This window comes from Camelus bactrianus, chromosome 9, assembly GCF_048773025.1.
Source record: "Camelus bactrianus isolate YW-2024 breed Bactrian camel chromosome 9, ASM4877302v1, whole genome shotgun sequence".
NCBI lineage: Eukaryota > Metazoa > Chordata > Mammalia > Artiodactyla > Camelidae > Camelus > Camelus bactrianus.
In genome coordinates this window covers 77,370,494-77,396,473 of record NC_133547.1, presented here as the reverse complement: position 1 = coordinate 77,396,473, position 25,980 = coordinate 77,370,494, and the positions used below count along the sequence as shown (strand labels likewise).

The 25,980-nt window shown below is 34.1% G+C and overlaps 1 protein-coding gene across 6 annotated transcripts in view; it reads left to right on the top strand.

Annotated features, from left to right (window-relative positions):
* Nucleotides 1-25,980, top strand: part of PHKB (phosphorylase kinase regulatory subunit beta) — a 164,456-nt gene that overhangs the window by 8,454 nt on the left and 130,022 nt on the right. For all 6 annotated transcript variants that reach the window (XM_074370803.1, XM_074370804.1, XM_010950192.3 and 3 more), the window contains 2 exons: nt 19,411-19,500; nt 21,400-21,538. In XM_074370803.1, the coding sequence (XP_074226904.1) occupies nt 19,411-19,500; nt 21,400-21,538 (229 nt within the window). The remainder of the gene's footprint in view (nt 1-19,410; nt 19,501-21,399; nt 21,539-25,980) is intronic.

Below are 25,980 nucleotides of genomic sequence, written 5' to 3'. Positions count from 1 at the left end.
CTACTCAGCCATAAAAAGAATGAAATAATGCCATAACAGACTCATGGACATAGAAAACAAACTATGGTTACCAAAGGGGAAAGGGCAGGGAGGGGTAAATTAGGAGTTGGGGATTAACAGACACACATTACTATGTATAAAATAGATAAACAAGGACCTACTATATAGCACAGGGAACTATATTCAGTTTCTTGTGATAACATATAACAATGGAAAAGAATCTGAAGAGAAAAAATATATATGTATGTATATGTGTAACTGAATCCCTTTGCTGTACACCTGAAACTAACATTGTAAGTCAACTGTACTTCAATAAAAAATTGCAAAAAAAAAAAATAGAAGTCAGATCATGTCACTTTCCTGCAGTCCTTCATTACCTTTAGCAGTAAATTCACAGCCCCTTTCCTTGGGTGACCTTAGGACACCTGGCTCTTGTCAACTTCTCTGATCTCCTCATGGAATACTCCTCTCTCCCCCAGTGCTCTTCAGCCTGGCATGCTTTGGTTCCTTAAGACACAATTTGTTTTCATTTAGGCTCTCTGCTACAGCTATTTCCTCTGCCTGAAATGCTCTCTTATCCTGCTATTTGGGTAAATCCTTCCTTTTGGTCATCATTTTGATTTATATCTTAACCTTCTTAGAAAGGCTTTTTCTGCCTTCTGAGTCTAAGCAGCCCTCGCACACATCACTCTTAATTTTTATTTTCTGTAGTATACTTCTTACTATTTGACATTTTTCTCTTAGCTTCCCTGTCCCATATGAGAGAAGAGACTTCATCTGTTTTGTTCATTCCTGTATCCCTAGAGCCCGGAAGAGTGCCTGGAGCATAATAAATGCTCAGTAAATCATATTGCTTAGAAAATCATATTACTTATCATACCATAGTCCTTCCTGCCCCTTTTGATACTCAGTGTTATAATGTGGTTAGTATACGGACTTTAGACTCATAAAACTAGGCTCAAATCCCAGTATGAAACTTCTAAACTATGTGAACTGCTTTTGCACTTACTTTCCCTAATTATACAGTAGGAAATAAGAGTATATCCTTCGTAAGTTCATTTGTGAGGATGAAATAATGTCTGTGAAGTACGTAGTGGTTATAATGGTACGAATAATAACAATAATGGTTATGTTGATGATGACAACAGTGACAATTTCAGTAGCTAATTTTTATTGAGTAATATGTGACAAGTAGTATTCTCTTTAAATCTAACAGCAGACCTGTGTTATAAGACTATCTCTGTTGAAAAACCAAAATACAAGAGGTAAGGTAACTTACATAAAGTCACACTGCTAGGAGATAAACTCAGCCAGAGCCGTTGCTCCCAGCCATTGCAGCCTTCTTCTTCAGCATGCATAGTGCCTAGTAGTCCATCAATGAATGATAGATTGTTGTTTGCATCTTAGCGATATTCACTGCTCTTCTCTCACTTGTGTCAAATTAGCTAATGTTTATTGGACTTAGGATATTGTGGAACGTTAGTAATAGACTTGGCCCTCTGTACCCATGGGTTCTGCGTTCTGTGGATGCAGAAGGCTGGCTGTACTATGCCATCTTATTTAAGGGACTTGAGCATCCACGGATTTTGGTGTCCTTAACAGGGGTGGTGTAGTGGAACCAATCCCCCATGGTGGATACCAAGGGGTGACTGTATATGATACTGGTCTTAGCGAGCTCATAGCCCGATGGGACTTTTTGCAAAAATTAAGATGACTTCATTGCTTTTGCATACGTACAATGTCTAACTCTCTCCTGGCCTCTTCTAGTTGTTTCCTACTTAACTTTGCTGCATATAGGTATGACCTCCTGTTGTATCACCTCTCTAGCCAGTCTGTTCTTCAAGTTCTTACCTGAGTGGTTCTAAAAGAACTGATCCTGTTATTCCCTTGCAGCTCTCTATTCCTGCAGGATTAGCATGGGACTTCAGAGAAGGTGTCCCTGGAAGTGATGTTTGAGGTGCAGGAGGCAATAGGAGGCAAGTGAAAAGTTGGGGTGAAGTGGATTCTAGGATAGGATCTTGGGGATACAGCTGGATATTTGAGGACAATATCATAAAAGGTTAAAGCACTGAATGACAGCAATAGGAGAGAGAGGATGGCTGGGAGGGGCAGGGCATTGGGATCCTTTAGATATGGAAGGGAAAGTTATTGAAAATTTGAAGTAATGAAGTAATAAAGCCTGAGTAATAATTTATGAAGATCCTTTGGCTGTTCTGTAAATAAGCTGGAAAGTGATGAGAAGGCAGGAAGCAGCCTAATGGCAGAGGCCAAGCGCTATATGTCTTGATCTCTACGTTTAACAGCTAGCCTAGTGCACGTTGCTGGGCATATGGGGCACTCAGTCCACATTTGATAATGAATGGCTATGAAAGTTCAAATATTGACTCTGTCATCAGTCTGCATTCGTAAAATGTGGCACCTTGATTATGCATTAGATTCTATCTACCATTTATAAGGTCTCTTTGACTCAACAAAGTAACTTTTAGAATGTGGCCCAATATAACAGAAAATTTTCTGTGTGTTTATATAGTAAATTCTTATAGATCTGTATCTTATTTTTATATCATTATGATAATCTCTGTCCATATTTTAAAGTGGCAGATTGACTATTCTATTTCTGAGGAATAATCTGCAAAACCACACAAGGTGCTGCCATATTTGCTGAAAGAGACAGACATTTGATTTACCTGTTAAAAGATAAGAATTTGTGGGAGATATGAAGATTTTTGTTTGTTTGTTTTTATTGGTAAACACTTGTGCAGTTAGGACTTGTCTTCTGTGATATTTTTGAGTCTTGAAAATAGACCCAAAATGGATTTGAAAATAATCCCTGAGTAGAAAACAAATAAAAGAAAATTGTAACTGCATGTTAAATATACTTGGTCTGGAAAATTTGGTGAATGCTTTGCGATGGTTCATTACAGTTTTCTATGATATGTTTGTAATAAATTCACACTTGTTTTCATTTTTGTCATATTAGGCCTTGGTTGCCTTGATTAGAAGTGGTTTTAAAAAGATGAAAACATTGCTGTTTTTAATATTACTATTTGTTCCTTTTTTTCCCTACAGATTTTGTTTCTTTTTACCAACAGTGATATGACTAAATCTTAGTCCTTTAAAAAGAACTATTCTTCATTTTAATTTCTTGATTTCATAGCTTCTCTTTCAGTTCATGTTTCACAAGTTTCTTGAGGGGGTTGCTTTTTGAAGATGAACAAATATGATACATTAAGTGACTTCTAGAACTAGTCAGAATCTTAAGTGTATAATTAAAATTGACCATTTTTGTAGGTTCTGATATGTGTCTCATGTGTTCTTTGTTGTCTTTCAGAATATCCATCATTAGTTTTTGATTTATTATACAATTTTTTAAAAGCTTATTGTTGTAATTGTTGTACTCCCTTTTTAATAAATAACCTCACACTATTTCCCTGTACTTCCTTTTCAGCCATTTAAAATTCAAATCTTACAGTTAAGAACTAAGTATTGGCAAATACATAGGCCCTGATCATCGGTATGATCGAGTATGAATGTTATTATTTGTATGATGGACCAAGTCGTATTGCTAACGCTGTGAATGTAGACTGGCAAGGACAGGCACAGGGTTCTGGGTTGGGCATTTGTGCTTTGGGCAGTCCGTTATATATGTGTTCTCTTCCTGTTGTGTTTTGAACACATACTCTGATTATATCAGGTGCTTAACTTGTATTCTTTACTGCATTTCTATCCTTCAGCAACTGAACCAGTGAAGAATTTAAATTCTTTTTTTTTTATTAGGTTACATTAATTTTTGAAGTTTTGTCATAAATATTTGATGGTTGATTATAAATCATCAGTATGTCAAAAAGATGACTGGCTTGCTGTAGCTTTAGTCAGGGGGCTGTTTTTTCCATAGAGCTTTCAGCTTATAGGGTAGCTTATTATTTTTTATTATTTTAAAATTCTTTTTATTTATTTATTTATTTATTTATTTTTGTAATTTACACCTAAACTTTTAACAGCTTCTGATTTAGGATGATTTCAGTTTCATCTTTGTTTTTTCTTTCTGTATTCTGAGTATGTTTCCATCACGAATTTTATCTGTGTAACCAATGGCAGTTGTACGAATCTAACACTTGAAAAATTAAGGGCAGTGGGCTAAACCTCTGAGCTTACTGTGGTCTTTGATTTTAAATGTTTTGATAGAAACATTTCCTGACATATTTCAAGGATGGAAATTTTGACACAGGTCTTAAGAAGTGTACGTGCGTGTGTGTGTGTGTGTGTGTGTGTGTTTCTATGTATATAATTTGACCACAGACCTTGCTGTTTTAATGTAGGTGGCCTTACCATATCCTCTCTACTTAAGCAAACGCAATATATTTAATAAGTTTTGAAGAGCAGAGCATTCTATGGCTGAGTGATTTCAAAGTGGAAAACACTGTTAGATTTTGACCAGTTTAGAGCTACGGATTTGGTTAGGTGACTTTGTCTGGAAATTCGTAGTGAGAAACCTGGAACTCTAGAGGAAATGCACTGTATATCATTAATCATTAGGCTTTGCTCATGACAAAATGTAGTATATACAGCCATGCCCCATTGGGTGACATTTTGAATTTTCATACTTCTAAATATATTTTTTAAACGTGTTTTATTTAAAAATAATTTTTTTAAAAATCTTATTTTTTTAAACATAATGTCACTTGGTATTATGCTAGGCACTGGTAGAGAGCATTAATCATTTCTATTGATATTCTTTCTGCTTTGATGGGATTTTTTTCTATTCAAATTGAGTCCCTTTTAAATATGGCTGATATAAGCTAGTTGATTTTAGAACTTTACCTTTTGTTTTGTTTGTGTTAAACATGTTTTAAATAGTCTCCTCATAACAAAGCATTTTCCATGTTAAATGTCTTTCATAAAGAGATATTTTTTTAAAAATCCAAAAAAATAAAATATGAGCTTTTTTTCCTTAATTTACATATTTCTAAGAGTAATTATCTTTGCTTTGTGGAATCTTAATACGAGTTTTTATCTGTTTCTATCAGTTCAGAGATCTGTGTATTTGGCTATGTTATCTCGTTTTCATGGAAATGCACATTGGTGCTCAGTTAATTTGTTCTACCCACTTAATCCCAATTCTCAGTTGGCTTGTATCTTTGATAAAAATCATTTACTCAGTGACCACAAGGATTAAAAAAAAAAAATCCTAACAGGATGTAAAGTTAATTATTATTATTTGAGGGAATAAAAAACTATTTGAAGTTTAGAAGTTATCACTAGACTGTTTCCCCTCGTGTATTGCAGTATATGATTCTGATATTTGTACCCAAGACCTGTACCAAATTTAAGCCTTTCCTCAGTCTAATTTTTCTTTTAGATATTTCTTGAATATTCCCTCTCCTCTGCATCCCTGCTGTCACTGTCTTACTTCAAGGCCCTAGGATGAATATTTTAACCAAAAGTGGGTGCCTGGGGCTCACCACTTTTCTGCAGTCTTTCACACTGCCAACAGGTATCTTTTACAGTTTAGATCATATGATGCCCTTTCATAAGCCTCCCCAGTGGCTCTCCATTATTCAAAGGGTAAAATGCAAACCTGGAATCTGCTGTTTAGCATCCTTCGCTGTTGGACTTCTGCATACCTTTCCACTCTCGTCTCCCACTTATATTCTCTGCTGCAGTGATACTAATCTATCTGCAGTTCCCAGACAGGACACTCTTTCTGGCTTCTGTACCTTTATCATTAGGTTCCCTCTGTGTTAAACTTTCCTTTCTCTGTAAACTTGATGCACTCCCATAATCTTTTATTCTGTTCCAGTGATCTCTTATCTTTATATGTGTTCCGACAGCCCCCTTCCTCTGCATCCCAGGCTTCAGTTAATTTCTCTACTGGTTCCCATGGCCCTTTATACATGCTTCTTTTATCTTTGATGTCCTTTCTAAGTTATGAAATTGTTCAGATCGGAGACTGAATCAGTTGTAAGTTTTTGTCAGTAGCCCCTGATATGGGGCTTGGTGTTGGGGACTTAAAGTTGAATGAATTAATGAATCATGCTGAAAGAATTAGTGCAATTTCGAAACAGAATGGAATTCCCAGCACTAATCATTGTCTAATCATTTCACCTTTTAATCTGGTAAATAAAATTTGGTGAATTTATTTTCCAGCTGTTTGTGAATGAGAACATATTTTCATACTAAATACGTTTCCTCTACTAGGCAAGTCCAAAAAGATTCAAATTCAAAAAGCAAGCATAACAAAGCAAGATAGTGACTATAGTGTGTAATAACTTTATGACTTGATGAGGGCACTCTTGATTGTTTTTTAACCGTGGACAGCATCTCCAGGGCCAAACTGCATGGCTCTGACTTCCTCTGCCCCTTGCTTAAAAAGCTTGAACAGTCTCTGTGTACTGATTTTTACTTTCCCTGAAGGGAAGATGGAAGAAATCACATAGATTATTCATCTACATTTTTATCAAAATGTAAGTCATTACTTTTTTACACATAGGGAAGATCAACGCTTTTTAATAGGCCTTGTCTATCACAGTATAGACTTTACCTATGATACCAAGAAATTTGAACCTGGCATTTAAATTTCAGGAATGTGGTATTGAAGGAGAGCAAAATGATACACTTTTAAATGTAGTATGAAATATTAGCTTTTTAAATCTTGCCTTCTGGAGTAAGTTTAAAACTTTTCAGAATAAAAAATGATAAAAAAAAATTTTCTGTAAAAGTATGAAACACATTGCTCATAATACGCTAGAGAGAAATCTATGTTTTCATGTTAGACCTCATCAGGTCATAGCCTAGCAGTAATTATGTATTTAACTTATAGGAGAACGCTCTTTTTATTCTTGTGCATTGCAGTTATCTTAAACTAACAGAAATAAAAGGAAATGAAATCTATGTAAAGGACAGATTCACCAGGTATACGATGACTGAAACAGTCCACTTACACAGCTAACATGGACAAATTACAGTGACAACTAACATGGACAACGTGCAGTGATCAACACAAGAATTACTTGGAAAACAACTTAGTATTTTTTCAAACATTCCCTTGGAAGCAGGTTATATACTGTTGTGAATCTGTAATATTTTGATAATAATAAATGAAATTTTCAAGAGAAGTCCTGAAATAATAACTATATACTCATCTTTTTTGTTTTATTTTATGTGAAACAAACAAACAAAGCATGCTTCAGTGTTTAATTTCTAGCTCTTCCTCTTGCTAGCAGTGTGACTTTGTTTTCATGAGCTTTCCATTGCTCACGACACATCTTTTACCTATCTGTCACTTAACCTCAGTTATGGTTGTGGAATTGGATTTTCCTAAGACAGCAAAGCTGCTATTTGATTTTGATCCCTTCTTCTCTTCTGACCCCTCCCCTCTCTTGTTTTTTATAAGATGGAATAACTACCTCCATAGAGCCCTAATCTCCTTAAAATGCAGATTCTGATGCAGCAGGTCTGTGATGCAGACTGACAGTCTGCTGTTGTAGCAAGCTCCCAGGCAAGACCCTGCTGCTAGTGGATGGGCTGCACTTTGAGGAGCTAAAGTCTGTCTGTAGCACCATACCTACTGAGCAGCAGTCTTTTGTAACATCCTCACGTTTTCTCTGTCTCTTATTTTAGACTCTAGGGCTTGGGCTTTGAATTAAGTATCCTAATGTTCCCAGTCTTGAACTTAGTCTTTGGATAAATACGTCATTTTTGGCATCCCTGATTCCCATTAGGCGTGACCCTACTTTCATTCCTGTTTGTTACTAGGGCTGTTTTGTAGCCTCCTTTCACTAGTGTGGCCATCTGCCTTTACCGATTTGCTGGTCTACCCCAGGCTCTGATTTTTTGGCCTGGATTTACCTGGACCAAATCCTTTTGTTCAGCTGCCCTTTGGCATTTGGGTTGCCAGTTCAGAACTCCTGCTTTGAGCCCATTGCTGTACATGAATAACGTAAGTGAAATTTTCCAACAGATGTTATTGGAAATGACTGGGTGTTATTCACATTTCTTTCTAGTGTCTTTACCACACATTATTTCTTTAATTATATTTGGTGATCCTGTCTGTGCCCAGAGGATGTTGTAGTCTCCATTTCAGGAGGCAGCTCTGCTTCAGCATGTCATGATTACCTCCATTTTCAGGGGGTTGCCTAGACAATGGGATGGAAATGAGAGGCATATTGGAAGTTAAGTTTATTTTCCTCTCACTTTAGTTTATTTTCTACAAGTATTTCTTTGAGAAACTGAAGTACCGATTGCTTGAAAATCTTTGTGGAGGCCCTTGATGATGGTGGTGGTGATGGTGATGGTGGTGATGTGAGGGGGATCTCGCTTCTTTCACATCTCAAGTAGCTTACCATTTAAAGCAGAATGATGCCAGTAGACACTGCTGAGAAATCTTTTTTTTTTCCCCAGGCATCCTTGTAAGATAGAATTCAGCAATCTTATAGAATGAACATAAAAATGAGGGTAGGCGCTTCAAGTAGTAGATACAGTTGTTTAAAAAGGAGAGGAAACAGCATACAGTCTTCAGATTAAGTACTGAACACTAGCAAGCTCGAGGCTGATTTCCACTATAGTTCCATGTTACAGTACAGTTCAGTTTCATTTGCAGGAGTATAAGCTGAATACCCTAAATATACATTGTCATGACTCTAGTTTTCATTTCAATTTTTTACTACAATGAAATTCTTATAACTAAATTAATAATGCAGATTAAAGTACAACAGAATTTTAATAGTCTTAGTGTTCACCAAGAGTTACATTCTTTTAGTTTTGTATGACATAAAAAACTAATAGCCCATAAAAAATATGGCAAAGTTAAGCCGTATTTAGAGTAGACATGAAAAATTCTAAGATAGAATAGATGGTCTGAATAGTGTATTGCTTGATAAATACATTCAGAACTTAATGCCTATTATAGAATTATACATATATAAATGTATGTGTTATAAAAGTAGGTTAATTTGTATTTTAATATCTTCCTTATAACATGGGCATGGCAGCCTAATATGCATCCTATACTTCTTAATGACAGATTTGATTCTGCTCCGAAGGGTCTTGAGTTAGCTTTGTCTCCCCACAGAGATGGCGTGGGTTTTTTGGGGATGTTTGACAATTGGCCCTAATTAGACTTGTAGGTTGTTACTGAAACTGAGCTCTGAATAGTCATGCTTCAGAAATAATTATTCATTTTGATTATAAAGTTTTATTGGAGACATGTTAGCGTCACTCCTAGGTAGCACGGGGGTCGCATTTTAGTGGAACTTTTCTCTGTTTTCCCCCTTAAGTAGCACTCCTTCCTCTGGAATGGTTAGAGAAGTGGTAATCTTGGTTTCCTGGGCTTCTGCATATAGACACTAAACTATGTATAGCAACCCAAGAGTGCTTTAATACCACGTTTACAGCTCAAAGTCCACTCAGTTATCTCTTTGCTGTTTCTTAATTACTGATTTTTTTAAATTGCAAATTTAAAATCTCTATGTGGGGCATCATCCTTGCATTGATCAGAATGATTCTGATGTTAACCTGACAAAGCCAATTAGTCAAGAATTCCTTGATTTCTTATTTAGTGATCAGTCCCATGTGAAGTGCTACAGGAGATTCAAAGTCTGAGGATCGGGAAGGGAAGACAATCAGTAGTTAATGTACACTGTGCCAGTGCTTTGCTTAAAATATTTCATTTAAGCCTCACAACAATCCTGTGACATTAACTAATTTTCCCTCACCATACAGATGAGAAGACCTAGCTCAGAGAGAGCCCAAGTCCAGAAAGTCGTGAAGGATATAGCTGTGATTGTAGCCAAGGTCTGTCTGTTTTCACAGCCCACATTCTTTCCACAGCCTCTTAGGTATTATGACAGTCTTTATCCAGGAATTTCTTTACACTCTGGGGGGTGAGGAGAAGGGGCGGTGGAGAGCAGGAAGACCTCTCTTTTACCTGATTGAACCTTGGGAACCTTATTCACTAGAGCGAAAGATGGCTTCTAAAAGATATGATTGGATTGTATACAAGAAAGTTTGGTCAGTTGTGATTTTATTGCTGGTGGGTCTTCACAAAAGTCAGTTCATTGACACAGACTCTCAGGACACCCTTGGAGCAAGTCACCAAAGTCTGAGGGTGTAGCACATAGAAAATGACAATGCTGTCTCACCCTGTTTCACTTGGCCAGTGATCTAAACTTCACTGTATTTTGATGAGAATAAAATTAACTAGCATTTATTGTCTACAAACTCTATACTGACTTTCAGAAGTATTTCTAGGTTTATTCTGGTTGTGAATATTTTTATTCCTAAGGTTAACTTACTTTGCTGATTCATAGTTTATTGTGATTTTTTTTTGATTAACATTTAAGACTTCCTCTATTCATGGTTACCCTACCTACACAGTGTTATCAATGAAGTTTATAATTAGCAGTAATAACATTCATATTAAATGCACTGCTGAGCTCTGCCAAGACAAGAAATACAGATCAGGCTTCATCAAAATGCTGAATAGCTTGAAAGTCTTACGTCTGTAGGACTTGTGTTGAATAACATATGACACAGCAAAATGCCTAATGCTATGTTTTTATCACTATAATAACAGAAGACATAATAAAATTAAATATTTCTTTTAAAGATTGGGAATGGTGTATAGTGAACTTATTTTTTCCCCTCCATGTGATTCACTAATACTTAACTAAGATGCTATCAGTTAAGTCTTAGAAGTTGGAATTTAAGATTTTCCCTTGTAGTATGAGTTAATGAGTCTGAGTTTCTCTTGAGAAATCTTACATGTTCAGATTAGTATTACCCTTAATATAGTGACTTCCTTACAAGCTATATACATTTATTCTAATGATCAAATCATTTTTAAATCATATCCTTTTATGATTTCATTCAGATCCTCTTTTGTGAGCAATAGAAGAACAGAACAGAATAGATTAAAATGGAATAGAACACGTTGAATTACTGTATGGTCACAGCTTATGTTATTTATCAGTGAGTCTTATTTTACTTCCTCTGCTCTGATGAATCATCTTATTCATTGGTGCTGATTCCGAGTATCTGTTGGCATGATATCAAAGGATATTAATTCCATTTGTTCAATAAATATTTATTGAGTATTCACTGTGTGCCAGGCACTGTTGGCACTGGGGTTAAATAGTGAATGAAACAACTGTTGCCGAGAAGTTTTAATAACTGTGCCAAGTTTGAATGCATTTTTTTCATAAAGGGAATTCCAGAAACTTTCTAGAAATATTAGAATTGTTGGAATAAAGCTCTGACTTCACAGAAGTTACACACATCCATGGTATATTATGGCAAGGTACTCTACTGGACTTTAAATAAGAAAAGAAAATGAAATAGCTAATTGAGTGATTGGTATTCATCAGGTCAACACATGAAGCATCAACCAAATTTAATATCTTTAAATAGATTTTATAGGCTGTGCTCCTTCCTTAAAGGTCACTGGAAGAACTTAATACCTTTTTATTAAAAATAAAATGGGAACAGTGGAATGGCCTTTTCACATCTTATTTGGATAAGTCGAAGAGGCAAATTTTGCCTCATTTTTATGAAGTTGTGTTACTTTATATTTGCCACTTCATATTTTACATTTAAAATTTGTTTCTTACTCAACTTGCTGTGGCAAAACATAGACTTAAAAAGTTGAGGGTTCAGATGAACTGTGATAATAAATTGGAATTAAGTAAGTAAAGGTATACTTGTGTGTATGTACACACACATATATGTACATATAATTTTGGAGTAGCAGCTTATTTAAAGCAGAAAATGAAAGCAAGGATTAAGGGCTCTTAACTCTTCCTGGCTAAGCATTTTTATGAGGTTTCATGGTATAGGGGAAAGAGCATACCTATAGTTGTGTTTAGAGAACTCTGCTCAAATTCAGACTGTCATTTAACTTCTTTGTGCCTCAGCTTAATGTCAACCTCATAACTCTGTCAGGATGATGAAATGAGACAATGTATATAAAGTACCTTAACAGTGCAAAATGATGTGCTTTTAAAATTTCCCTTTCTCATTTAAAAAAAATTAATACAAGTGGTAAATGAATACATTCTTGTATACTGTTTAGATATTTGGAAATATACAGAGTAGAAATCACTGTCTTCTCCTTAGTAGCAATTATTTTTAACAGTTGGGTGTATATACTTCAGGTTTTTAAAAATACTTAGTTATCTATATGTGCATATACATTTATAAACGTCACACATGTATAGGTATTCTTGCTTAGTTTTGCATGCACCGTTTTACTGTGCATCTTGTTCTATGACATTACTTTTTCATGCTGTATTTTCTTGATCTTTCATGATGCTTCAAATAGATCTACCTCTTTCCTTTAACTGTTTCAAGGTACTTTATTGAATGGAGGTGTCATAATATATTTAGTCCTGTACTGGGAGCACATTTATTCCTTAATGTTTTACATTTCTTTGCGTAATGAAACTGCATGGTTTAAGTTTTGTTTCTTTGTTTTGCAAGGAGATGTTGGTGATCTTGAAGATGTTCAGAGTGCTGAGTCATGTATAGAGTATTCATGTCTTTTAATTATAAAAGTTAACAGGTATCCATTCCAAAATTGGTAAGATAAGTTTTTCAACTTGTCTAATTGTGAAAGTCTGAAGAGGTGGGAATTGATCATAAAATTCAGTTGGATAGGGTAGCCTGTGAGAAGAAAGTTATAAACTGGTCATCAAAAGTCTACTGATGCTTTTTGTTTCAGGAAAACAAACTTTTCAGGAAAACTATTTTTGTCAGCTTCTGTCCATGTTTTCCCTGCTTCTTATCAAACTTTCACTGTCATTTACTATGCGCTAGATATGGTCCCTGTTATTGATCAGCTTCCAGTGTAGTGTAGCACATTAATCAGATTGTGAAAATAATATGTATTGTGATAAGGAAGAACTGTCTTTACTCTGCCTGTGGGAATTCAAGAAGGCCTCCCCCTAATCAGGTGGGTCGCCCAGTTCAATTCAATAAATATTTGAATCGAGACCCTCCCAGTATCAGCATTAGGGATAGAGAGTTGTGAATGTATTAGAATAACTTATCCCTTCTATAGTAATATCCTTCTAGTTTTTATCAGTGGAGGAGTTAAAAGGAAATTTTCAGTTGAAGAAATTATCATCCAAAGTTAATGATTTAACTTAAATTTCAAAGTCACTTGCAAATATATTATATATAGATGACAAGCATATAGATTATTGTACTCTGGGAAACCTTGCTATCTTAACAGCTCAAAAATTAATGTTTTAATAATTTACTGGTAAACCACAGATGTGGTTTGCATATATTTTGTACATTTGTATACAAGGCTGTCTCTTTGCTCTTCCATGCCTACCTGGTCTGTATCTTCCTGCCCTCCTCACCTTCTCTGCATGCATGTAAGTACAAGGACTATCTAGACCTCATGAAATTATGGGGCTGTTCTGTTTGACCCTCTACAATACAAGGTGTTCAGATTCTGCTTAGTTCTTGGTTATCCTGTTGGAGAACATGTTAGCTCAGAGATTTTGGCTATTCACTGCTTCTTTGTACATACTTTCTTACTAGTTTATCAGCCTCTGCAATTCAGAGTCTTCAAAAACTATACTTCTTAGGCTTTCAGAGACTTTTCCTCACTGAAAAAAACCCACAGCTCTTAACACCCTGTATCTATAAAATTAGCTGCTCACCATTAGCTAAGGCAAGAGAAGGTTCTAAAATTGCATCATTAGAACTCGTGAACTTCAACTTGCTGCATTCCCAAAGTTAGAGAATCATGATAAAAACACAGATGGGAGATACTGATTGATTCTTTCCTTGGGCTAAGATTCAAGTTTCACACATTTCATGTCTTTTTCTGCTAGAACCCAAGGCCTATAGAAAAATGAAAGCCTGCAGTTTACTTTATGTTTTAACTTTATGTCAATATACAGTATTGAGTGCTACATAAAATACTTAAAAAATCAACGTATGGTTTAATGTATAGTTTAAGAAAATCAATATATATTGCTCTAAGCAATGGAGATTTTTAGAGATATTAATGTAGCTACACATAAGCCATTAGTAAATATCATCTTCCACAATGGATTTGAAATCTTACATATAATTACGCCAAATGCTACATTATTAGATACTACAGATTTTATATAGCTGTTGAAAATTAAGTTGTATTATTTCAAGGGGAAATGGTCTATTTGAATCCCATAATTTAAGATATTCTCTGCTTATAATTTAGGACAAATGAATCTTTCTATTGAATATTTTGTAACCTAAAAAAAAATTAAACCAATTTGATCTTTTTAAAAAATATGGAATTTGTTAGTTACTTTAAGAACAGTTTAGAAACGAATTCCCAATGGGTAAAATAGCTAAATAGGAATTTTTTTTTTACGTTATAAAAACTTGTCAGAAAATTGAGGTGACTATATGTGTAACGTAGGGGTTATCAAAAATTTTTAAACAGAAAGGAAAACTAGAACCAAATGGAGAAAGAGACAGATTTGACTATTAATTTTTTAAAATATTTTTCACACTGGTATATTGAAAGCTCAGGGGAAAATATCTGAAATGGAAATGTGAAGTAGTAAACAAAATATACAGTGAGCTCTTAGGAATTGATGACAAAAACACTAACAAAGCAATAGCAAATGGTAATAAGATACAGACATTTCCCAGAAGAGCAAATCCAAATGGCCAGTTTGTAAAGATTCTCAAATTCACTAATAGTATGGGAAGTGAAAATTAATTAAAAGAGAGATACTACTTTACTCCTATCAGATTGGGAAACTTTTAAAAGAGTGGAATACTTATATTTCTGATACAAATGTGTTATTTTAGCCTTTTTAAAAAATGCAGTTTGCCATTTATTGTAAAAAGTGAATTTATCGGTTAATTCTGGGAATTTAGACCAGAGATGGGAAAACTTTTTCTATAAAGGGTCAGATAGTAAGTATTTTAGACTTTGCAGGCTGTGTGGGTTTTGTCACAGGTACTCAATTCTGTGTGACATCACTGAATGCAGAGTTGGGAAAAAATTAAGACGTTTTTTATGTAACAAGCTGTTACATAATATTTCTACTGTATAGATATAAATAAACTCAAGAGCATATATAATAGTAAAATGTAGTAAAATAATTAGAAAGTGATGAGTTTTGATTATTTTTACCTTTGTTTTTAATAATTAGTTGCAAGTTTATACAATTTAATTTTCAGTTATGACTGTGTTTCATAACCAGTCCCAGAATTTCTGAAAATTTAACAGTTGACTCTCTCCAGCCAGTTCTAGCTGGTTCTGGCGTACTACTGGCTATATCTACATATAAGGGTGTTTTGCAGTATTGTTGATGATGGCAAAAATAGGAAACAAATTGTATACCCACTGATAGAGGGTAGTGGAATATATAGCATCCATTAGGCAGAGCCCTTGCCTTGAGTGATTTCCCTGTGCGTTGTTAAATGCGAGGAGCAAGATGTAAGGATGGCTCTGTGTCATGATCCCATTTTTATAACACAAGCAAGGACAGACTCTTCCCTCATTTGTGCGTGTATGTTTGATTACATGAACATGGGAAAAAGTATGGTTATGAGGACAGAATAGGGCAAGATGTGAGGTAAGGGGAAAAAGGACTTCTGTCCATGAGAAAAACAGCATGTATGTTATGATTCTATGTGTGGCAAATTATATATATATAATTGATACCTTTTTTAGGGTGATAGAATGGTATTTGTTTTATCTGAAAAAAAGTTATTTTAATTGAGGGAGAAAATCAGAATCCTATAGGACTTTCTAAGAATTTAGACTTACAATAAAATTCTCTTTCCTGTGAAAGGGCATATGTGGACAGTGTTTCAATAAAATTTAACCGTTAGTGATATACTTGCTTCATTTAAACCTTTTTATGTATATCACTTTAAAAAATCTCAATATGTAGTATCTTGTTTCCTAAGTCATGTGTATAAGTTTTAGAATTATATTAAGTATGTGTGTATAAATGTTTATGGTGTCACATCCTCCTGGATTCCAGTTATCTTCATATTTAGATGGCAGTTCATTATTTTAAAGTGCTGTTATTTTCACAGCTTGCAATATAGTAAGTAGTTCTCTGTTCTCTGAGCCCCACAGGGGGATAGAATTTTCCTATCCTTTGTCTTTTAAGGAACTCACCACTCTACATTGTTATTCAAATATACATATATATGTATATATAATATATACATATGTATTATATATACATATAATTTAAGTATGTTATTCAAATATATGTTATTCAAATATATCTATATATCTTATTACCTTATCTTACCATTCTTCCTAATCTGTAAGCCTTGGTAGCCTGCTAGATGTATGATCCAGAGTCATGTATCCACTGTATATATTAACTGAATGAATAAAGAATGATATTTATCTTAGTCTACCAGCACACATGGAAAAATGATAAAGCTACTTCAGGAATCATTAGAGTCTTGATTAATAATATTTTTTATGTATTAAAGAGCTTTCAATCATATTATGGTAGGTACTGTGCACAAATAATAGACTATTGATATTGTTTTGGTTTTCTGATCAGTTTTCCACCTTGAATTTCCTATTGGATCATCTTTTTCAGCAATTATTATTTAAACTACCAATGCTGTTTTGTGATTTCTTAAAAGCCTCCTCATTCCAGAAACCTTCTGGGTGTTTTATAGTGCAAAATTCAGATAGTTTATACCTTTGTGCAGTTTCTAATTCTTTCTTAATATTATTTTTTTGTCTCATATAAATGACTTAGGAAACTCGTTCTTTAATCTCCTTGTTAGTAAATACCTGTTTCTTCCTTTTTGATAAAGCTGTAGTATTTCTCTTCGAGCAACAACTTCTGCTTCATCTTCTCTTGTATTCTTCGTCACTATATCTCTTTGACAATAATATGTTCTGAAATGAAAATGTAGATTGTATTTTTCTGACACAAAGGGAATTGACAGGTAAAAAATTAGGTTGATATGTTTAAACTCATTTTACAAACTTGATAACTGATAAGTTTCATTTTGCTTTGTGGTGTTTGAATATAGGCATAATTCAAATGGGAAAACACAAAAGAAAAATTATATTTTAAAAATTCATTTCATTTTGAACTTTAAACGTGTGTTAGAGTTTTCTGTTATTTTGCATCCTTTTCATTGTCTGGCAATTCGTGCTCCATTGTTGATTGCTTTCTCCACGTTTTTATTTGTTCCCTATTTCTTGTTTAAAATTTACCATTGATTACTTGTCCTTTGACTTCAGATTTGTGGTACTGTTCACCATAAATTGTATGGAACATTCTTATTTTATTTTAAGCTGTTACTGCAGAAGCAGTATAACGGCAATCACTAAAATTTTAACGTTTATTTGGCCAAGTTCTTTATTCACCATGGGTTTTCTTATAGATTCTCAATTAGTTAGGTGATTTTACTTTTAAACTTTTCTGCTATGCTTTGAACATTTTGTCTTTTAGCTCTTAGTGAATGGGTATTTATTTTCTTGAAAAGTCTGGTTTTCCTTTTGTTTATTTTTTGTTGCTTCTAAGAAACTCCATAGATGATGTTTTTGAGAAACATTAGATGATAGAATCACTTTAGTCTTTTTTGGGAGATGAGGGGCATCTTATATGTGATAGCACTTTTAAAACCAAGTATTTTTTTCACTCTAAAAACCATGATACAATGTCATTAAAATAATCTTTCAAAATAAATTCACCTACCATTATAATGCAGATGGATTTCAGTTTTGCATAGTCTATTTCAATCTTCATACATATGCACATGTGTTATTTTACCTAATTGTAATGAAAGTATATATGCAACTTTTGGTTGATTTTATTTTTCTTATATAAAGCAAAATATTAGCTTTAGGAATAGTACTCTAAATAAAAAGAGAAATGTTATTCATCCACAATCATTTCACCCCAGGCAAAGGCACATCCCCTTTAATCTCTGATATATATGTATGCACAATTTAAAACATGATGATTTGTACCTGATTTTATTTTATTAATTATGAATGAATTTCACTGAAAGCATGTGAGCTTAGCAGCTGACATGCAAGCAGTGTTAATTCCTTCTCAACTGCCAGGCTGCCCATATCCTTAAATCTACCCAGAGCAAATTGAATGCAGGGAGGCAGAGAGCATGTCTGGCCCTTACCTCCTCTGCAGGAGGCCCAGTGCTTCCCCGTCTATGTTGATAGGTTTCTTCCATTCTTCACTATGGGGCCATTCTGGTTGGTGTCATTGTGAAGACTTTTTTAAGAAAAATCTCTTCACTCAGAGCAGGTCATTTTGTATTCTCTGTTTTCAATCCGCAAATTCTCTCTCTTCCCAAAAGAAGATAATGAGACTATTGACTTAATGTATAGATCCTTACCTCACTTCCTTTATAGCGTTTACTGTCTGCCTAAACACAAAAGGGTTCCCAATACCTTGACTTTAGCATGCTGGACATAGCAATTTTCTGAACATAAATGCTTTAATTTTCTTTGAAAACAGATTCTTAATACATGCCAAAATGAACCCCAGCTTCCCACGTAAATTATAGACTCACTCTTGTGCTATGTTTTTAGACTATGTGACATGCATTACCTGAGTCCTAGGGTGGATTAATTGTGACCTTGAGATGTTTATGATTTCTGAGTGCTTTTAAGAAGAAAAAGACAGTACTTAGTCTGATGGCTGAAGGGTCAGGTGTCTTTCTTTTAGCCAGCAGTTGAGAAAGTACACTAGTCAAGTGAAAAATTTCCTGTATCCATTTTGTTGTAAATTATCATGATTAATGTGTATTCTGTAGCTTTTGAGCAGTGTTCTCTGCTAACACCTTGGTGTAGTTTCCTATGGCTGAGAAGTGGAAATGGTTTCTGCTTATAGTCTAAATAATAAGGCAGGTATTATGTTCCTAGGAGAAAGTGGAGGTTTCAGAGTTTCAGTATGAAAACTATGTGAATATTCATGGAATGGATGACTTTGAAAGATGAAGCGGTATCTTTTTCCCTGAGATTTTGGGGGTGTGATTGTTTGACAGAAAACTGCCTGATAAAGCATGAGTGTAAGGAATAAGGTTTGGATTTCAGGGCATGTAAGTAGATACATTCAAGTGGAACTGAAATCATTGAGCTAGTACCACAGGAGTATTGGTGATACTTGAGTTGTTGGGACAAGTATTTACATGAGTTAGTTGGATTGACTGCTGAGGGTGAGGGTTGAGGTATCTCATAACATTTAGAAGTGCTCTATACTTGCTTCAGGGGTGCTTTCTTCTCTCTCCTGTCCCCACCCAAAATTTGACCAGTAGTGAAATATGATAGTTCACTACAAAAATGAAAATGAGATTGCTAAATACTGCTTCTTCATTAGTTCAGAAGTTTCTTTGTTTATCTGGGTGAAAATGACTGAATTTGATGGGTTTTCATTTTTCTTTCAGGGTCCATTTATGAACCTCTTAAAAGCATTAATCTTCCGAGACCTGGTAATGAAACTCTGTGGGATAAATTGGATCATTATTACAGAATTGGTAAGCAAAACCTGAGGAAATCATGTCCTTAGGTAGCTACGATTTGTATTTATACTGCCTTAGCTATATAACATACATTATTGGATGATGGTCTCTTATTTGGATATCGGCGTAGTTCAGTGCTTAGATGGTTACATAGTCCAATTGCATGTTGATACCAGGACTATAAAAGGAATCCAGCAAGTCATGTCTGTCCTTTGAGTAATTTTAAAACTGTCACCAGTGTGCTCTGTGTCCTTTTAACCTTCTTAAACATGACCAGATTTGAGAACTAGAGGCTGTTTCTTGAATAATTCTTACACAAAGATTTTGTAGAAGTGTTTCTTGCTCATTTACCAATAAATGGTTCCTGGGTAGTCCTGAACCTTTTATATCCATTTCTAGTTCACTGAGATACAACAAGTATCTCAGGTTACTGTTACTAAGGTCAGGTCACTGTTTTTTTGTTGCTGTTTTGTTTATACCAGGATCAACCTGGCAAATTTTGTTATTTAATGTGAGTAAGGAACTCTGAGATTCGTATGTAGGGAGCTCCTCTTTGTTCATCAGACCATCAGTTGGATGCCTATTAATTTTTTTGTCACTTTGCTTCCTATGCCATTTACATGGCCTAGTATTTCAGATATAAAATTTGATTTATTTGTCTCCCTTAGGAGGATGATTTTTTTTGTTTGTGTCAACCTCATGTAAAGTGTTAATTCAACTTATTTTGGTTAAGATTTTGGTATACATTCTTAGCTTGGCCATTTATTATTTTTGTAGCCATAACTTGCTAAAGAGATTTAACTACCTTTTTAAAGAAATGTCAATTGTTTACTTTGCACTATGAGGACCAGTTCTTTACTCTGGGAAAAATAATAAATACCCTGGTATTCTGAAAGAAATGATAACGTCAGTTTAGTCTGAGAAAAAGAAAAATAAATTTAATTCTTTAATCTCTGTGAAGGACCAGAATACTTTGAAAAACTATCCTAAAAGTATCAATATATGCCAGTCTAGATTAGAGTAATTTAATGTATTTTGAGGAAAAACATTACTCATCCATTTATATCGTAAAATAGCTTTTAGGAAATGTAATTTTAGTGTGTTTATTTTTCTATTTTAGGACTCCTTTGTAAAAAGTGATATAGTCTGCGGATGTGGAACCTGCAGATAAGAGGTTCTACTGTACTAGTTATCTTACATGAGGGTCTTGAGTGTCCAAGGATTTTGGTATGCATGGTGGGTTCTGGAAGCAATCCCCTGTGTGTACTGAGGGACGACTGTAGAATATCAATTTCATACTCCTTTTATTTAAGTAAAATGCTCATGAAATGATTATTTGCTTGCTGTTTTCATGTCATACGAGGATGAAATTCAGTTTTGCAATGTTAAACATATCACTAACCTGCCCAATATAATATGTAAAAGGAATACATTGCTTTGAAGCCAGGCACAAATTAGTCATCAGTGAAAAACAGGATTTTGGTCTGTTTAGCAGTTGTTTTGGCTTTGAATTTAGCAAATCTATGCAACTCTTTGTTATACATTTGCTTTATTTTTTCCTTTGAACTGATTTTTTGAAAATATGCTTAGTTTTTTGGTTAATCTTTTTTTTTGCACCTGATGTTACCTTATAACACTTACTGATGTCAACCAAGATGTGCTAAAGGCTTTTTATGTGCTAATTAGTTGAGTCCTTTCCTCAAAAGTAGAAAGACCCCTTTATGCAGGGTGGGTCCCTACCTAGGCTGAACTTAAATAGAGTTGTTTCTACATCTTCAGAAGTTTTATACTTCAGCTAAGTTGAGAAACAACAAAATTGTCAGAAACAGGAGGAGGAAACCAAAAATTAGGACCTTCAATTTAAGGAAAATGGCTGGCTGTACAGTTCACTCTTCTTCTTGTCTTTGATTGCAGTTAAGTCAACATTACTACTGTATCAAAGTCCAACCACGGGTCTCTTTCCTACTAAAACATGCGGTGATGATCAGAAGGCCAAGGTCCATGACAGTCTGTACTGTGCTGCTGGGGCCTGGGCTTTGGCTCTTGCATACAGGTAAGCTTGTATGTCCTCTACTGGTAACTCTGAGTCTAAGTAATGGGGTTTTTTTAGGTCCAAAACAAGTTCAGTAGCTTTGTTTTGGCTCTGCTGCCAACTTTGTGACCTGTGACTGCTCATGTCTCCTTTGAGGCCTTTCCTTTGAGGCTTTTAGCTTTCCAAAAGGTTTACATGAGACTAATTCTAACATTTTATGACTTTGTGACCAAAAGTTTTCATCTCTAGGTTTATAAATCAGCATTAGTCTTTGATAGAATGAATTGTCCATTCTCACTGAGTTGGTTAGTTTCAATTATAGAAGAAATTGACAGTGATTGAATTTTGCCGATGATAAAACTGGGGCCCAGAGGTGGTTAACAGATTGTTCAAAATTACACAACTAGTTAATAATAGAGTCAGGGCTAGGACTCTCCCACCCCCCAGTTTAGGGTTTTACCCACTGAACTTCATTGGAGTATAGCTTATTCAGTCTAAATCTTAAGTCAAATAATTCCTTTATAAAGTAAAAAAAATTTTTTTTCATACTACAAAAGTTCTCCTTACTTCATTCATTTTATTATATATAGAAAGCATTCACTCTGGGTCCTGACACATACTCAATAGTGATACATTTTAACCATTATTAAGATTAGGTTTCTGAATATTAATTTTCTGAAGGTGACACATGCATGTACTTCTGATTTGAAAATTCTCTTTCACGTGAACATGATTCCTCTGTCTTAAATCATTGATGTACTGCATTTGTAAAAGAAAATCGAATAGTGAGATAATATACAGGTAGTCACCTTCAGCCCTTCTTTGCTAATGTCACTATCAGTATTTTTTAACATAATCTGTGTAAGCACAGTGTAGCTTCATTAAATATCAAACAACTACTAGTCTTAGAAGTACAGGGAGCACCAGTAGCACTTTAACCATGTGGCCAAGCCAGCAATGGGACAGACTTATAGATGTGACACATCACTTAATGTCGACTTCTTGCCAAAAATGTATAAATTGATCTACCTGTGAATAAACAATCAGACTAGGCCAGATTGTGGCTACTTATAAGACAACTTGCCTGGGCTCTTAAAAAGTGTAGTTAATTGTAGAAGATTAGAAAATAGATGTGAAGATAGCTAGATTAAGAAAGACCAAAGAAATAACGACAGCCAGGTGGATTGCGTGTTCTTGATTGGATCATGCATTTAGAGAACACAGTGAGGTGTATTTTGAGATAATTAGATAAATTTGATATAGACTATATTTTAAACAGTGTGGTATCAATTTCTTGGGTGTGATGATGATACTATGGTTATGTAGGAGAATATCCTTGTTTTTAGGAGATACTTCTGAATTGTGTAGGAGTAGTGATTATTATTAGATTACTTTCAAATAATGAAGAAAATAAATTATAGAATGTAAGCCAATTTTAGCAACTTGTGAATAGTGAAAGGTTTATTCATTGTAGCATATTTTCAGGTTTTCTATAGATTTGAAATCTTTCTAAATAAAATGTTAGAGGAAAATTGCTTAAAAAAGCAAGAGTACAGGCCTTTTCCTAGAAGTCTTCAAACGTCTAATAGAGAATTTAAAGTCCTTTCTTTGCTGGGCACACTAACTGTGTACTAACTCCCTGGGTAATTTATATTCTTATGTAGTTAGAGTAGCAGGTTTTTTGTCTTACTTGGAAGGGAAATGTCTTCCATTTTGGAAAAATGTAAGGGTACTTACCACAGAATTATTATGAAGCCCTTTTTATATTTGCAATATTAAGCTGTGATGATTTGTTTAAAGAATCCCCTATTGTAAAAGTAATAGAATTTTGTTTCTAGTTCTACTTGTAAATGCCAGTGAAATCACATAGGTTACATTAAGAAGAATTCCTCAATAACTAAGCTGCCACTGTTTTCTCTTGATGAAATTTATATTTATCTCTTATTGGTGATAAATGCATAATATAAAGTTACTAATTTTTAAAAATGTGACTAATTTGATTTGTCTAATTGTATAGTTTTCAGTCTTGTCAACAATCTCATGAGACCTCACATCTGTTTGAATTTGTGTGTGTGTGCGCGCGCATGCGCGTGTACTGAGGATTTAAAAAGATCATTTGTGCATATTTATATTTCATATACATTAGGAGTATAATTTGGTGCTGTTTAATTAATTAGATATAGTCAATATGTTATCATTAAAGGCAATAATATTGTTTGTTTTTCTTAAAAGTAATGTTACGGTTCCATTTTATAATTTTGTTCTATTTTAGAGGAGGGAAGAAATGCTTACTAGTATGTTTGACTTTTTAAAATGTAATTTATATATCAAGTTGTAGTTCTGAATATACCATCATTTAAAATGATGATTATATTACATCATCTCTAATTATATACTTATTATAATTAATATAATTAAATGATTATATGTTATTATATTATTATAATTATATAATTTTATTTTGTAAATAATTAAATTATTTTGATTTACATGGTTTAGGTTAGAACTGTTTCTGAATCTAGTCAATTATACAAAATCTGTTAAAAGAAAGTTAAGCCTGTACTTATGCCATGCTAAAAAGTATCATGTAGGATTTTTGCATTTTTTGTTCTTTCTAATATAACTTCTAGAAAAAATATAACTTCAATTTAGGGTTTAAATGTGGAATTTAGATTTTATATTTAAGAAGAGTAAGCCATTTTTTTAAAAGAGTATGAACTTGAAAGAGTATTAACTTGTTTTAATGTGCATATATTAGAAAAGTAAAAACTCAAGACAGACATTGGCAAGATACCTTGCAGTTCTAAGGGAGAGAGAGAATATCTTCCTGCGAGAAATTAGCCTGTCCCCTCCCAGTGTCAAATTTATCACTATTTTAGGAGTTGAATGTAACAGGTGGCCCTAGCTTAGTGCTGGTAAACAGTCAAGTCATACAGCCAAACAGTATTCTGATTTTATTTTCCTTGAGGACTGGCTATGGGGAAAATAATGCACCAGTGATAAAATTTAAGTGTTTAGTTTCTTCACTAGTTATGTATTTACATATATGGAATTCTGGTTTAGATATAAAGTTAGGACTTCATATTGTAGAATCTGATCAACCTCTCTACATAGCTTGTGATCAGCAAATTGACTAGAGTGAAATTTAAAGTTATTTCATTTATTTTTTTTAAATTAAAAGTATTATTGAGATCATATTACAACCTGAACGTGCATCCATAGAGCTCCTGAGAGAGTAGAATATTGCCAATTCCTGGTAGAAAATAGAGGGATTATTTTGGGTCACCAGGTTCTCTTTAAATCTTAGGAAAGGTGATAGATATATCCTAAATGTTTTTACTCCAATGCAGCTGCTCTTTCATTTTCTCAGTCAGAAGAGAAATATTCTTCTGGTTACTACTATTATTTGCAGGAGAAAGGAGAAACAGGAGAACCTCATTAAAATAGAAAGATTCTTTATAATGGCTGAATTATTCTGGAATATTTCAGTCTTAGTTTAATGCCTGTGGAAATTAGAGGAAGAGAATTATTTTAAAGACAATTTTAGAAAAACCTGATTTTAATTTTTTTCTGAATTTTTTTTTGTTCTTAGATGAAGTGGGAATTATACACAGAACATTTCTTTGAGATCATTATACTCCAGTTGTGCTGTTTCCTTCGTGTATCAGTGCCTCATCCACTGTTACTCACACCATAATTTTCCTCTGTTAGCACTTGGCTCTGATATCAGGGGGAAAAATAAATCACAGAGCAGAATCGTGCTAGTTTCACTTCAGGGCCTGAATATGAAAGGAAGAATGATGTTCTAATGACATATAACTTACTTTTTACTGATATTCACTGTACTATATTAAAATAATCCTCATTCTTTCCAGTAGTGGTCTGTGAGATCTGTAATTGAAAGAGGAGGTATTATAGTATACTTTTTAAGGAGACAGGTGATGCTTTTTATCAAGTGAGAATGATGGCCAGATATTTTAGTTGAGATGTAGTGAAACAATGAATAAACTACTTTTTTTTTTCAATAGTGGTTAACTGTCATTCATCTTTTAAATGCCGCTGATCAATAAGATAAAAGGAACTTAAAGCCAGAAGAACATCTTAACCTAGTTTAATAGTTAGATTTTAGCTGTTTTTTTTTTTTTTAATCAGGAGATGTGAACTGTGGTCAATTGATTTTAAACTAAGGCCTGAGAACATAAAATTTTATGCCCCAATGCATCATGTATGATACTGGATGTGTGTTTACTTGAAGGCATCCCTGACTGAAGTGCCCACCCTGGCATTATTAAACAGATGGCAAAGAAGACATGTGCCTACCTTAATCTGCACTTCCTTGAATCCAAGTGGCCAATTCATAACCTAAAGTGATTGATATTTAAAATTGCCTGTACTCTGCAACAGTGAATTTTAAAAATCTTTCAGATTTTTGCAATATAGAAATATTGTTTAAAGTTTTAGCC